This window comes from Podarcis liolepis, assembly GCF_965112155.1.
Source record: "Podarcis liolepis genome assembly, chromosome: 1".
NCBI classification, from domain to species: domain Eukaryota; kingdom Metazoa; phylum Chordata; class Lepidosauria; order Squamata; family Lacertidae; genus Podarcis; species Podarcis liolepis.
The window spans coordinates 96472828-96488783 of NC_139554.1; the positions used below are offsets into that span (position 1 = coordinate 96472828).

The 15956-nt window shown below is 40.3% G+C and overlaps 1 protein-coding gene across 6 annotated transcripts in view; it reads left to right on the forward strand.

Annotated features, from left to right (window-relative positions):
- The window catches only part of MGAT5 (alpha-1,6-mannosylglycoprotein 6-beta-N-acetylglucosaminyltransferase), a 118683-nt gene that overhangs the window by 56047 nt on the left and 46680 nt on the right, over positions 1 to 15956 (forward strand). For all 6 annotated transcript variants that reach the window (XR_014522553.1, XR_014522554.1, XR_014522555.1 and 3 more), the window contains exons 3-5: positions 1959 to 2126; positions 13648 to 13724; positions 14090 to 14179. Coding sequence is in view for 3 of the 6 variants with exons in the window: in XM_083489517.1 (XP_083345643.1) it covers positions 1959 to 2126; positions 13648 to 13724; positions 14090 to 14179 (335 nt within the window). In the remaining 3 variants the exon portion in view is untranslated. The remainder of the gene's footprint in view (positions 1 to 1958; positions 2127 to 13647; positions 13725 to 14089; positions 14180 to 15956) is intronic.

Genomic DNA, 15956 nt, shown 5'->3' on the forward strand with positions numbered 1-15956 from the left:
ATGAAAGCCCTTCTTTAGAACTGGTGCCAGAGATGCCAGGGTGCCATGCTGCTTTTGTATACCTTTGTCTCATTTTCCGATAAGATGCTGGTGGTTCTGTGAATGCATTTGCTTGAAAGGTTGAGGCCACCATCCCCTAGGCAGCTGACTGTTGCATCGCTTTGTAGCTGAAGTAACAAGTATCCCTTGTTCTGTAACTCATGTTTGTCTGTGGCAGCCTCCAGGCTATGGTAGCTTGCATTGTGATTTTACTGTGTATTGCAAACCAAGCAGAATCTGTGCTAGGCTGGCACTTGAATGGAACAAATTTAGAGCATGGTAATGATGTGCTGCTTTCCTCCTCACAAGGAGCCTTTTAAAAAATTAACACTAAACGAAGATCCACTAAGGCATATGGGGTGCTAAAGGCTGTTCTGAAAGCAATGCCTTTATTCCTTGATCCTAACTCGTAAGGGAACCATGTACATTTCCTGAGGGTGTTTGTAAAAATAGCAACCTGCCTAGATTAGAAACTTGCCTGGACCAAATGTTCACTTCATTTGGCTTGTTAGCTATAACCATTGCAGATCTTCTGCATCTGCATTGTTCAGTCATCACATATGTGGACTGCTTCAGAAAACTTGCTTTAATTCCCTCCCCACAAGGAAATAATTTCAAATTTTTATGGTTTCAAAGGATGGGGAGTTGTCAAGCAGTGTCTGTTGAAGGTTTTTAAAAGTCTGAGATAGGACATAAGAGTGCTTCTGATTCCAGGAGAAAGAAAAGCAGAAAATTCCCCCAATAATGCAGTTTTTTTTATTACCACAGGTCAAATTTCCAACCGAAATCACTTTCTAGTGGTAAATTTGGAAATGAATTTGCAGTTGGAAAAATATTGTAAGATGTTGTAATATAATGCTGCTTTTTCTTCTCCAAGTATTTCACGCTATGCTCTGGTTTTCACGATGTAGCAAGCCAAACCATGGCTTACTGGGACTGCACAAAAGTTTGCTCTTGGCTACAGCTTGTGTTGAAGAAAGAGCTTAACCACAAGCCTGAGTTCAGATGACATGTGGCATGGGAATAAAAAAGAGCAGGGTGGAGCAAAGTCCCTGCAATCTCCTCTAATATAAGTTATCTTTAAGAGGTGTATAAGATAGGGTAGTTGCTTACATATTTCTAGATCAGTGAGGGAAACTGAAGTACAGGAATAGTGGGTTGAGTTAATAAGGCCACTAGAAGTACTCATGTCAGTCTGAACTAGAACTGCTAGTGCTCATAACTGCACTGCTACTCTAGTGTACAAAGCTGCAAAATATGTGGTAGAATGGATGCTGACTTCCACCATGGAGTTGTCCAAAGGTCTGAAGTTGTTGGGTGCAAGGTTCTCAAATAATCAACCAAGTAACAACATAAGTTATTTGATGTTATTCATACATCATATACAAGATGTGTTAAACAAAGAGAGTGAAAGTTTGATTGTTAACCTTTTCAAGTATGGCAAATATTATTGCTGCTCAGTACATGCTCAGTGACATTTAGCTACCCCATCTATTAAGAACAATGGCTATTTAAACGGTTAGAAACTGCACATATGGATAAGTTGAGATGGTATACAGATGAAATTGACAAGTTATAAAAAATGTATCCCCTCCCCACGAAAGGTAGCCTTTTACATTGTATTGAAATACACTTTTGGGGGGTTAAGAGGGTGCATATCACTGTAGTTAGAGAAAACATAACTGTTGTCTCTAAATGTTCATTATTATAGTAAACCATATTGACGGCGTATGACTGTAGAATGCTTTTAGCCTTAGAAACACACTTAGGTAGTTAAGGAGGATCTGTGGAAATATTTAGGTAAGAAATTAGAGGGTTGGAAGGCTTTGTTGCAAATCTGTTACTTTTACCAAATGGGTATATTTCCTGGTATATGTTGTTCTGTGTAAGATTAACTGACTTTGTTTTTCTTAACTTAGATCTGAAGAAAACTCTTGCCGTCCTACTAGACAACATCCTGCAACGCATTGGGAAGCTTGAGTCTAAAGTGGAGAACCTTGTAATCAATGGCACAGGTGCAAACTCCACAAATAGTACCTCCACTGCTACTCCCAGTTCAGGAGCAGCTGAAAAACTCAATGTTGCAGGTGGGTGTGAAAGTTGCTGTGCCTTTTTCTAAATTCTGTTTTACAGTATCAAATATCCAAGATGGTATGAATTGATCCTTCTGTTTTTTTCAAACGGCAATGGACTTCAGTCTTTGGTGTCAAATCTTAACTGAAGAAAAGTGCACCTCTTGTCTGATCCTAATGTATTTTTGTATAAGACCTAGGCTGCAGTCATACTAGTGATTAAGTCCTACTAGTCTGAATGGAACTCCTAGTCTGAGTAAACAGGCCTGAACTCTCTAATGAATAATGCTTAGCGTTTATCTTCATTGATGGGCTCAGGGTCTTCCCATACATTATAGTTAGTTGTTTGTTTTATTATTTATATGCTGCCCATCTGACTGGGCTGCTCCAGCCACTCTGGACAGCTTCCTACAAAATATTAAAACACAAAAATACACAAAAACTTCAAACATTAAAGGGCTGCCTTCAGATGTCTTGTAAAAGTCCGATAGATGTTTATTTCCTTGATACCTGATGGGAGGGTGATCCACAGGGCGGGCACGACTACTGAGAAGTTAGGTTTCATGGGCATGCGTTAGTTAAAGCTATGATTCTTGCATAACCAGCATTAAGTGAACTAGTTTAGTGAGATCAATGAGTTTTAACTATTGCTGGTGCCTGTGACTTAAAAGTTATCTAATCTGCAAACATGCTTTGCTAAAGAAGGTTAATGCAAGGAAGCCGGTTGATCAGTGATCAACCATGTAAAATAAAGCAGCCCCCCTGCAGCATAACAGTTTATTGTGATGTTATGTAATCCCTTTGTTTAAGTAGCATGAAAAGGTATGCAATTATATAGCTTTTGTATTCTGTATTGATAATAAAACCAGATCAGAGAATCCACCTTTTTTAAAAAAACAAACCCTTAAACATTTTTGTTTCTCTTGGCAAGCATGAGGCACACAATTATGTGTCTGTCTTTTATATCTAGTGTAGAATTCAGATTTAAGTTGATGCCATTATTTTACCACTTTCTGGTGCAGGGCAATAATATAAATAATATGTCAGTAAAGGGAATTTATTTTTAAAAGATTGCACATAACAGATGTGATACAGATCAATTTGAGCAATTGTGAGTGGTTTTTTTACCCCCTTGGAGGAATGTTTAAGCTTCAGAGAACACGGGAAATGTGATAAGGGTGTTTTCGCTTCTTTATAAAAGATCTGCTATGTGATTCTTAGAGTACCTTTTTATTTTTGTAGCTGTGTCTATGATTACCACACACGGTGGGATAAAAAAGTTACTAAAAGTATTTGAAGTTTTAAAGAAGAGTGCTATCTAGAAGATGCATAATTTGTTGAACAATAAGTAGCAGGCTTATAAGACACTCAAATCTTAGAGTTTCCCAAGGGAAGCAACTGAACGAGAGAAGGAGAGAAACCCAAACTCCCATTGTGCAAGCAGACTTCAATTGTTCAAGTTGGCAGACACCAGTGGATATCGCACCATATGGATATTTCATTTTTAAGATATACAGTTGTACCTTGGAAGTCAAACAGAATCCGTTCCGGAAGTCCGTTCAACTTCCAAAACATTCAGAAACCAAAGTGCGGCTTCTGATTGGCTGCAGCAAGCTCCTGCAGCCAATCGGAACCTGCAGAAGCCCCATCAGACATTCAACTTCCAAAAATAGTTCGCAGACCAGAACAGTCACTTCCAGGTCTGCGGCGTTTGGGAGCCAAAACGTTCGAGAACTAAGCTGTTCAAAAACCGAGATGCAGCTGTACAAATAATGCTACATTATTTGGAGCCAAAATTTTATTTCTTGTTTCTTTTTTTGGCACCTTGACCTTGTAATGCATTAGGTCTTATGTATACTAAGAGACACTTTTATAGAGCCAAGTTTAAAACATAGGTCTTGACTCTTTCCCCTTAAAAAGCAATGTTCTTCTTTTTGCATGATGTGTCACATGAGCTGCCTGTTTCAACAACATGCTGTAGTTTCCTCTAAGCTCTTTAGCTTGTTATGTCTGTCTGTTGTCCCACCGGCATATGACACTATGAATTTCTATTCATGTTATGTATTTCACGCTTCATAGAACTTTGAAGAAGCATTAGCTTTGCAGTGCTTCTTCAAAAATGAAACTCATTTGAAACAGATAAATCATCCCATTTTATGAAATCAGAACCAAAGTATAATGGCTTGTGGAAGACTGGGAACTGGGGGGTTTATGCTTATAGTGAGATTTGATCAGATGTGTTGCATATACTAGTCAAACACAGTAACATCATACCAACTTAACATTCTGTGATGCAGCAGCAAAAAAGCTAATGCTATTCTAGGCTGCATCATCAGAAGTCTGGTGTCCTGATCAAGTGAAATGATATTCTCAACCTATTCTGCCTTGGTCAGACCACACCTGGAGTACTGTGTCTAGATCTGGGCAGCACAATTTAAGAAGGATATTGACAAGCTGGAACATGTGCACAGGAGGAGGGCAAACAAGATGATAAAAGGTCTGGAAACCAAGCCTCATGATGAACAGTCGAGGGAATTCAATATATTTAGCCTGGTAAAGAGGAGATATGGTAGCCATTTTCAGATATCTAAAGGGCTGTCACATGGAAGATGGAGCAAGCTTGTTTTCTCCTTCTCCAGAGGCTAGGATCTGAACCAATAGCTTCAAGTCACAAGAAAAGAGATTCTGATACCTTCAGGAAGAACTTTCCGACAGTAAGGGCTGTTTGACAGTGGAATGGACTACATTGGAATGTGGTGGACTCTCCTTCCTTGGAGGTTTTAAGCAGAGGTTAGGAGGCCATCTGTCATGGATGTTCTAGTTGAGATTCCTGTATTGCAGGGGGTTGGACTAGATGACCCTACAATTCTGTGACTGTATGATCACTCGAAGCATGGAGTTTGTACTGAGAGAACAGGAGGGCAGATCTCTTTCACAAAAGATAAAGGTGTGACCTTGCATGATTGAGTTGCTGTGAAGCTACACTGCTTCCTGACTCTTCAAAGGTCTGCCATGAGCATATGATTAGAATGTTGCAGTAATATATTTGCTGATTACATCTTTCTTCCTTTTAGTGCACAGAGTACACCAAAATCTTTTTCATTAAAGAAGTGCATGTCAATAACCAACCATTTAAGAAATGGTGGCATTTCTTTTTTTAAAAAAAATCATTTTTATTAACCGGCCAATCACATCAAATCAAATCACATCACATAAATTCCGAATTACAAAGCCAAATTTTAAATTTTGTTGAGGGAACCCATATTTCAAGATCCGAAGGGGGATTCTGATCATCTTCTTGCTACTGCGTTAATGTCCAAATCAGTCCAAACAAAGTTCATAATTCTATCCAGACTTATCTTGCTGTTTCCACATCACATCTTGTTCATATATTTTCTCTTTTTTCTTTATGATCTCTTCTGATAGTCTCCTTAAGCCAATAAACACCAATAATAATCCTGTGTGAATTTTTCTGTTCTTCCAGTCCTCAAATCAAGATGGTTTCCATATATCATCGCCTTCATAGATAACAGCGCTCTTTCCATCATTAATTACAGAACTGTCGTTCTTAAGTCCCACTGAGGAGTTTCATCCACAATATAAAAACAGCTCTATTTCTCTATTTCTCCTCTCAGACTTAAGTCCTCCGACAGAACTTCCCAATATGGTGACGGTATTTTTAACTGCGTCATTCCAGAGCCCTTATACATTCCACGCTCTCCTTAAAACATGCTCTGGTTCAAAGGTTTATCTCCACACAGCCTTAAATCCACAGCTTAAGTCCTTAAAATGACATTTCTGACTTGTGGGTGGGTGGGATTCTTGTTTAATCACATAAAGGAAAGAAAGGAAGGTTTTTCCCCCCCTCCCCCATCAGTCCATTTGCCATACCAAGTCTTGGCGTATCTTCTCATGATCTATACTTGTTCCTCCGACTCGTCTTGTTTTATCAGAGATCTCTTCTGTTAGCAGTCTTTACTCCCTCTTCTTCCTTGAAATATGTGCATTAGCTTCATCCAAATTATTTCTTTTGAAGTTCTTGCAGCTAGTGGCACGGATCAGAGACGGCGTCCAGGAGTGCCGAAATCCCACAGGAGGGCATTGTGCCTAGTGCCCCCATCCCCACAAATTCAGGGGTGGTATAGGGCACAGCAGGCAAGGGCAGTCCCCCACCATAATCCTGGGGGGGGGGTAGGGAGGCTATTTACTCCCATCACAGCCTCCAATTTACCTCGTGTGGGTCGGAGAGATGTTATTGTCAGCCATCTTCTGATGCGCCCCTAGTGGTCCCTCAAGAAATGGTGGCATTTCAGCTCTGTTTTGAAGTTCATCACATGAGGTCTTTGAAGCATAGGAACTCTGTTAATACATAGCCCTTTACTATTGATCCCCCAGAAAATCCTTACAATAAGGTTAATTCTGCATTGCCTATTACCTGAATACCTACTAACTGTTGATCTAAGTAAGAAGGTGTTATTTACTGCTATGTTGTTTGCTTATACTATTTTGCTCACCTATATTGTTGTTAATTTTCTTATTCATATCCATTTCATTTGGGAGGCTTGCATCCAATAACTTTGGAGGGCAACTGATTTCAAAGAACACGGAAAATTGCCTGATTGGGTCATGGTGGTGACAGCCCTGTCTGTAACTATTAAAGCTCTTGTGATAAATATGTATTAGAAAAACTGAAATGTGCTGTAGGTGGTCTGCAGTCAGTATTGGGGATTAACTACTTGACAGTTACTTGAACATTTTAAAAGTTGCATTATTTCAGTCAAGTGTTAATGGAAGGCTGCTAGCTCAGCAGGTATTTTTTGAGAACAGAAGGAATTTACTTTTATTTCTTCCCAAAAAGCCATTAATGCTTCTGTTGGCATGGAACTGTGAAGCATTTTACCATCTCATTCAAAAAGAAAAGGTTTTCATAATTCATATCGCTTCTGCCTAAGCCCCTTTTTGTGAGTTGAAGGGAAAAAATGAGTGTATAAATAAGAAAAGAGGTTATAAAGTAACTATTAATGCTGCCTCAGCTTATATGTGAATTTCATCTTTGGGCACTTGTTCTCAAGACAGAAATAGTTTTGGGTTTGGGAGGAGACAAAACAATAAGAGTTTTGTAGGAACTCTGAAGAGTTGACACATAATATTAATTTTCAATAGGAAATGGGCATGTCTGCAATAAATGAGTGAAAGCAAATGGAAAAGTCTAATCATAAGTGCAGTCTCTCCTAGTAACACAAAACTAGGATTTTTATTGATTTATTATATTTATAGAACAGCCATGATAAATGCAGTGCAGAAGGATCCCAAGATGGGCTCCCACCAGTGAGCTCACTGGATCCAGTCCTGCTTAACTTGAGCAAGGTGGTTGCCTTCAGACAACATTGAAAGCAGGTTCTCAGAAGAGGGGCAGCCAACATGGTGCCCTCCAGATGTTGTTGGACTACAACTCCCATAATTCCTGATCACTGGCCATGTTGGTTTGGGCTGATGACAGTTGGAGTCCAACAACATGTGGAGGGCATCATGTTGGTTGCTTTAGATGCTGTGGTGGCACCCAGGTTGCAGACAAACTTTGTTCATTAACGTCCCATGTTTTCCCCACAGTGGATGAGGCAATTGTATTCAAGCCCGCCAACAGCTACTGCTTGCCGCAAGCTAATGTATTGGGGCCAACTTGGATGCCACCCTCTCTGCAATAACAAGTTTCAAAATCTTAGTAGTGCAGGGCAGAAATGGAAAAGCTGAGCAAGGACAGCAGCTGACAGCTAAATCCAAGCTGCAGCATCACTCGTAAAAAGAAATTGGATTTAAGGAAATTAGAATCAAAGCAGATTCACATATACTGTATACAGTAAAAGAATATATTTCAAAATCTGGCCAAGAACCGGGTATCCTGATTGTACATTCTTATAATTCATCCTAGGTTCTTAGGGTGAAGGGTGGGATCATCACCATAGTAATGATATCTGTCAATTTTGGTTTGCAAGGCTGATTCTGATAAGGATCTTACCTGTGGAGTCAAAAAGGTTCCCTACCCCTGTAGTAAATGGAAGCAGTCAGGGTTTTAAAGAACCGTTGTGAGTATAGACCTGGTAACCAATCCAATAAATGATTACATTTCTGGGATAGTATTAGGATGCTGGTCCTACTCGGAGAAGAGCCATTGCATTTTAATGGCTATGACTCATTTAGGTCTGTTAACTTTGATGGGTTTACTCTGACTAGGACTTTGTTAAATGCAACCCCTAGTCTTTTTGTTTTTGTTTTTAATGACTTACTGTCATTGAACCGAAAGAAGCAGATTGTGATGAAACTACACCCTGTTGCTCCTCATTCCTTGTATTGTATTGCCTACCGGTAACTGGTTTTAGAGAGAACCTACCCTGCAGACTGAATTGCTGAAACATGTTGACTACATTTTTCTTTAACATATAAAAGGATACCTATTTGTTTCCTTGCTGGAGTTGTTCCATGGACCTAACAAGGTGTAGCTTGCACTCACCTTAAAATATTTGGCTATGGTATTGTATCACAACCTTGATGTGCCCTTTGTGGGTGGGAAAGTGTACCTTATTAGGCAGCAATCATGAAAAGCTTGTCAAGACGGGAGGATAGAATTGCAAGTTTTGATATGCCCATGTGGATGAATACCCTTCCAACGTATCTTGGAGCTGGCAGGTGCTTCATGCTTTGCTTCCACAAAGTAATGATAAACAATGTGACATCATTCCACCTAACCCTATTTACCGTATTTTTCGCTCTATAACACGCACCCGACCATAACACGCACATAGTTTTTAAAGGAGGAAAACAAGAAAAAAAAATATTCTAAACGAAACAGTGGATGTATGATTTTTGTGGTTCATGCTGTGGCCACAGACATGTGATCTGACAGTGAGTTTGGGGTAGCCCAATGCAAAAATCCTCAGGATCTATGTGGATCCATGCTTTGTAACCACGTTTTTGCACCACTGTGGCCCCAGGCAACAGTGGGTGCGTGATTTTGTTGGTGCAAGCTGTAGCCATGGACATGCTATGTGATCTGCTGGTGAATTTGGGGTGACTCGTGTAAGCGGCGCCTCTCCTCTCCCGCTTTGCTCCTTTAAAGCAAAAAGGCTCTCTGTCCCTCTCTCCTCCCCACTCAGCGGCTCTTCTCCCACTTTGCTGTTTCAAAGCGAGCCACGGAGGAGGGAAGGAAGGGGAACCATGGATCCTCTGCTCACGACTGCAGCAGATCCCCCCGACATCCGTAGGCATTCGCTCCGTAACACGCACAGACATTTCCCCTGACTTTCTAGGAGGAAAAAAGTGAGTGTTATGGTGCAAAAAATACGGTATTTTTACCTTTTTTGGTGAGTATATCAAACAAAAGACTACAAATGCAGGAAAACACCCTTCTAATACTTTGGATTGGTTCAGAATTGTGAGGTGCAGGCTTAAAACATCTTTTCCCCTTGTAATGTATGTCTCCACCCAGATGGTCCAATTGCGGTGTGTGTGTGTGTGTGTGTGTGCGCGCGCGCGCTTTTATGCATTGATTTTTCTCAGAATGTTGAGTGTAATTCTGTTCATTGCGTTATAGGATTGGATATTACTCAGCAATTTCTGGAGGAACCTGATATTTTCTTTATTTTGAGACCTCTGTGCTATTTCTATTTGTAGTTAGCATTCCTTTTTCTTCTCTGGTATGTTGATGGTTTCCCCCCGCCACCCCCACCTTATTTGTTAGCTAGTAAATTGATGTATTCTTGGGTACCATAGGTTGAAGCACCTGCAACTCCATCTCAAATACTAGTTGCATTTGTAATTAGTCAATTATCTTTGACTATAAAGAGAAGGATTTATATTTTTCCTGCTTCGTGCATATACAAGACAGTATTGTTTTGTTCAGGAAGTTGCAATACACTTCATGTTCCTAAACAACTGAAGTTTAGTATGGTTGTTTTGAATAACTCCTCCTGGTCTTATCTCTTCATGCTGCATCACTGGAAGTGTGTCTTTGGGTTATGTGCTTCTTCTTCATTCCTTATTTCACAGAGAAGGCAACGCCTGAATCAGGGGTTTCAATGTGTTTAAATAAATGTAAGATTTCCTAGTTTAGGTGCTAACTTTTTATGCATGTGAGAAAGTGTCTGAGCTCAAAAAGCTACCCTGATTTTATCAACGCATAGAAGCAAGATCATATAAGGATTGTCCAAATACCCCCATGTTTGCATACATTTCAGTTCTCCCTGCATTTCCCAAAAACACCTGTTTCTCCCACCTTGTGGTTTCAAAATGCCTACACTGCTTGCTTTGAAAATCATTGTTGTTGTTGTTGTTGTTGTTGTTGTTGTTATCATTATTATTATTATTATTATTATTGCATTTTAAGGGCCAGAGCTCACCACAGTTGCTGACTTTGGTTTCATAGCAAGTTACCGTATTTTTCACTCTATAAGATGCACCAGACCATAAGACACACCTAGTTTTTAGAGGAGGAAAACAAGAAAAAAAAAATATTCTGAATCTCAAAAGCCAGAACAACAAGAGGGATTGCTGCGCAGCGAAAGCAGCGATCCCTCTTGCTGTTCTGGCTCCTGGGATAGCTGCGCAGCCTGCATTCGCTACATAAGACGCACACACATTTCCCCTTACTTTTTAGGAGGGAAAAAGTGAGTCTTATAGAGCAAAAAATACGGTAAATTTAATGCTGCATAGGAAGCTGAGGAGAAGGAAATATGAGGTAGAATGCCTGAGCCTGCATCTGGTTTCTGATCCTCCCGACCACTGAACCAGAACCAGTGCCTGGCAGACAGCCCCATACGCTACCTGCAGCAGAAAGTGAGAAGTAAGAATGATTCCTATTGCAAAGGATAGTGAAAGTGAATATTACCGCCTTGAAATTTTGCATCTTCTCCTGCAATCTTTAAGCTACTCTTTTCAGCCAGACCTCTAGGTGTGTGTGTGTGTGTGTGTGTGTGTGAATTATTTCTTTCTCCCTTGTTGCAGGGTGGGGAGTCCTTCTAGAAATTATAAACAGAAAGGCCTTTTTCTATTCAAGCTCATGACAGAAAAATCTATAACGAATCTCTTGCAAACTTCTCTTTGAATTAGCTTGCAGATTGTGTACTGAAGGACAAGTATAGGACTCAGCTAAATTAGTGACCCTACATAGGCTTTTTATGCTTGCTAAAGCCATAGTCAAAATGTCAGCTGTCCAGCTCAAACTCATCAGATATTGGCTTCAATTATGTTTCTTAATTGTTGGGAATCTGATTGAATTGACAGCAATCATTGTTGTTACCAAGACTTGCCTTTTCAGTTCTCCCTCCTGTAGTTCCAAGGACTTTGAGGCAGAGAGGTCAGTGCCCTTCAAGCAAAGCCCCATTTATTGTCCTTGATACACCACCTTCATGATAACTTCCAGCTGAGTCAATATTATTTGCAAACAAGCCTTGACATGTTGCTTTGATACATCTGGTGCTCTGTGTGTGTTATGTTTTATTTAAGCATTCCTGTTATGACCTGAGCTTTATCATAGCATAAAAGCTATGTATGCAAGTACTTAACAGTAGCATTCTATCTCCTTGGTTTGGTATTATTTTTGTGTACTCTTCTTATGCTGCCTACACTGTGCTATAGTTTGTCTACAATTACATTTTAACTAAAGCTTGAACCATTTTAATATGCTAGGAGATGTGTTGGTTGGAAATGGTTATACTTGTGCCTTGAGGTGATATTCACAAGCTAAAGAGTCCCTTCACATTTTATATAGCACAACTCTTCTGAAAGACCCCCCAAGGAGACAATGGGTGCAGAAAACTATTGCTGCTATGCTGCCATTGCCGAAACAAAGCAGGCACACTAATGTGCCATTCTGGAGGTCATAATTGAATCAAGTTTTCCACCACCTATATTTAGTACCAAATCTAAAACACTACAAATGAACACTTAACATATAAAATGCAGGGCTGGAGAGAGTGTAATTGAGTTACACTGTCACCCAGCTAACCAGCACCATGCCTAGATGTTCAGATGAAAATAAAACTTCAGGGCCTTCTGAAAAGACTGCAGTGTAGCGAGGGATTTGGTTTATATCTGCTCCTTTCGTCGGTGCAAATTTAGAGTGTGGAGCTGCAGGAGTTACTCCATGGAACCCCAGAAATCTAGAGTTGGAAGAGACTCTGAGGGTTATGTAGTCCAACTTCCTGCAACCTGCAGTTCCCCATCCAATTTTAAACCATACTGGACCCTGCTTAGCTTTGCAAATGTGCTAGCAGTTTTATTGCTGCACCACTAGGAGGCATTCCACTGATTTATTCCTTGTGTTAGTGAACAACATTAGATAACATCCTGGATTAATAATTTGGGGTGGGGGAGCAGGCTGAGTAGAGGAGAGTGTGGTTGAGTAGTGATTGAATCAACTGCCTTTCTGCTTTGCACAGATGGACTATTGTAGGAATGAAGAACCTGTGGCCCGCCAGATAAATGTTGGACTCCAGCTTCCATCAGCCTAAAACACATGACCAGTGGTCATGGATGATGGGAGATGTAGTCCACAACATCTGGGGGGGGGGGCTGCAGGTTCCTCATCCTTGGTTTACTCATGAGAGCCAAACATGTCCATCAGCCACCAGGGGCAGGGCATTTTAATAGGCACACCACACCTGCAAATGTTAGAAACATCTATGAACCTAAACCTCACAAGGAAATGGGCTGGCTGACCATGACGCTGAAATGAAAAAGAGCTTCCTACTACCAAATCATCAAACTTATGTTTAATCAAGAACATGAGGTCAAGGTATGCAATATGTGGTCAGGCTGATAGTCATGGGGCTGTCTCAACATGGGATGGGAAGATCATCAAAAGCCACTAGCCTTTGTCCTCTGCACAAAGTCCCATGTGTATACACAAACTTCTCACACATGACTTTTGGAATCACATGAGGACTGGGTAGAGTCAGATAACAAGGAGAAAGAAATCTCTGGTGTTCAGATCCCAAGGTTCTGACCAACATCCCGTTTCTCTATTTCCATACCCATAATAATGTGTGCCACTGTAAATGCATGTGCTCCATGCAGTGATAATAGGGAATGCAGTCTTAAAATGAATTAAGCTTGCATCTGTGTTCTGAGGTTTGTCAAACATTTGACTCTCAACTGCACATTGAATGATTGCTGTGCTTCAGTTTAACAAATAGGTTAATTGTATTTCTGCTTAGGAATTTGGCTGTGCTTAATTATAAATGATGAGGAATTATTTCCATTTTTAATTCTTAACAACCTGTTCTGTTTGAGCACAATTGCTGCACATTCAGTTTTATTCCTACCTGGTTGTATGGCCTGCTTCTAATTCTCCGTTTTTGCGGGCCGGGGGAGAAAAGGCAGTGCTTATTTTTAGAATTCAGTTGGGATTTGGGTGGTGATCCATCTGCACAGCCAGTTGAGATGAAGTATGAATATGTTATGAGGTGTGCTACAATTATTGAATCATATTGTGTTTCTCTCTCTCTCTCTCTCTCTCTCTCTCTCTCTCTCTCTCTCTCAGATCTCATTAACGGAGCCCAGGAACAGTGTGAATTGCCTCCCATGGATGGCTTCCCCCACTGTGAGGGCAAAATAAAAGTAAGACTAATTTCCTATTGCATTTATTTGTTGAGTGGACCAATGGTCTGATTTGATATAAGGCAGCTTCCTAGCCTGAAAAAGCCCCATATATAGAATGGTGTGTAGAACAGATCTTGGACCACTTACATCGTGTGCACAGCAGTAAACTATATATTGATGCCTTGACTAACACTGAGATTATTCTACATGTTCATGCATGAAATATTAACATGATGTAATAATTAATGGCCACAGCTGACTTTGCTGATCTCAGGTGCTGCTTTCTACCAGTTCACCCATATTATATATGTATGGTTGGTATTGTAGTTAGGCTTATAAACCCCATATCTGTTGACTGTATGTGTGTGTTTTTTATCTTCCAGTGGATGAAAGATATGTGGCGATCTGATCCTTGTTACGCAAGTTACGGTGTGGATGGATCCACATGCTCCTTCTTTATTTACCTCAGTGAGGTCAGTAAATTTGTATTGCGACTGATATGTAGAGCTGATTAAAAATCCCAATGACTGATTGGATTTTAAAATAAAATTTCAAGCAGTAATCATTTAGCACTATAAATAATAATTAGCGCTAACCACAATTTAACCCCATAGGCCCCATGATAGTGGGGAGAGGCAAAGTGGCTCGGTACAGAATTTTTTAGTAACCTTTAACTGCGATTTAGATCGGTGGGCAAAAAAGTAATTAGTCTTGCCCTTTGATATGCACACTGCATTGTTCTTATCATAGTCTGCATAATTATGACCAATAGGTTTCATTTTTCCAGCAGTATGTTACCGTTTGTACTTTATAACACTTGTGAGATGAAAAATGTCCCCCCCCCTTTATTTCTCTCCGGTATAACTCCCTGCATATTCAAAGTACAGGCTGACTATGAGTTATCCTGGGTAAACTCTTAAATTTTGTAGCACTTTAAAGATTTGTTCCCTTTTAAGGAAGGTTTTTCCTTAATAGAATTTACCTGTCTTTGAATCATCAGCATTTCCTGCTGATGTAGCTAATGAAGAAAGTAGAATTCTTCTTTTAAATTATTAAAATGCTATGTGCATACTGTGTGTCATAGTACTTCCCCCCCCCCACTCAAAATGGCATATTTATTCTCTCAGCTTTCAAGAGGTAATGAAAGGCCAAAACATATTCTTAGAGCAAGTTAGCTTGTTAATATCTCCCTCACCTCAGGAGGTATCATAGTGTTTCCTGGCATGTGTCAGTGAGTATTACCGGTATCTTTTTATAGACATGCTAATTAAGCTCAATATAGATGATGGAACAAATACAGTTCACAAGAGAATGCCAGCAAAGGAGTGCCATAACTTGGGTGAAAACAGATTTTTAGAAGATCAGTACATCCAGTATTGGTGGCTATTGATCAGCTTGTGGCTTAACGTCTAAACTGTTGCTTATTAGATTGACAGTCTATCCTACTACAGTGGTACCTTGGGTTACATATGCTTCAGGTTACATACACTTCAGGTTACAGACTCCTCTAACCCAGAAATATTACCTCAGGTTAAGAACTTTGCTTCAGGATGAGAACAGAAATCGGGCGGCGGCAGCGCGGCGGCAGTGGGAGGCCCCATTAGCTAAAGTGGTGCTTCAGGTTAAGGACAGTTTCAGGTTAAGAACAGACCTCCGGAACGAATTAAGTACGTAACCAGAGGTACCACTGTAATAGGTTCTGGGTGAGTTAAAATGGTTTGAAGAAAGAGATGGAACATGCAGTCCCAGTGGACCTCAACAGTGGCTCTTGCTGTCATTTGTTGGCTACCAGCTTACACTGGGCAGCACACACTCTCACAATTAAAAGAAAATAAAAGCATTCTAGAACAGTTACAACACTGTAACAAGATTCACAATTAAAAACACGATTTCATCCGGTGATCTCAGGGTCGCCAGGTGTACAGTATTCTTCGGCCATTATTTAGGAACGTTTTCAAATTCCTCCTCACTATGATGCACCTCACTAGAGGAGGGCATTCCACAAATGGGGAACCACCAATGAAAAGGCCCTTTTACATGTCATTGCCAACGAAGCAGCCCCTATTGGTGGCATCAACAGCAAGGACTGACCTGCAGATCATAGGGTACAGGGTGTTTGATACTGAGGAAAGAACTCTTTTAGGTACTTGGATCCTAAGCCATTTAGGGTTGCATATGCTAGGACTAACACATTGAATTAGGCCCAGTAGCTCCCTGGCAGCCAGTGCAGTACTTTCATGACCTGTGACA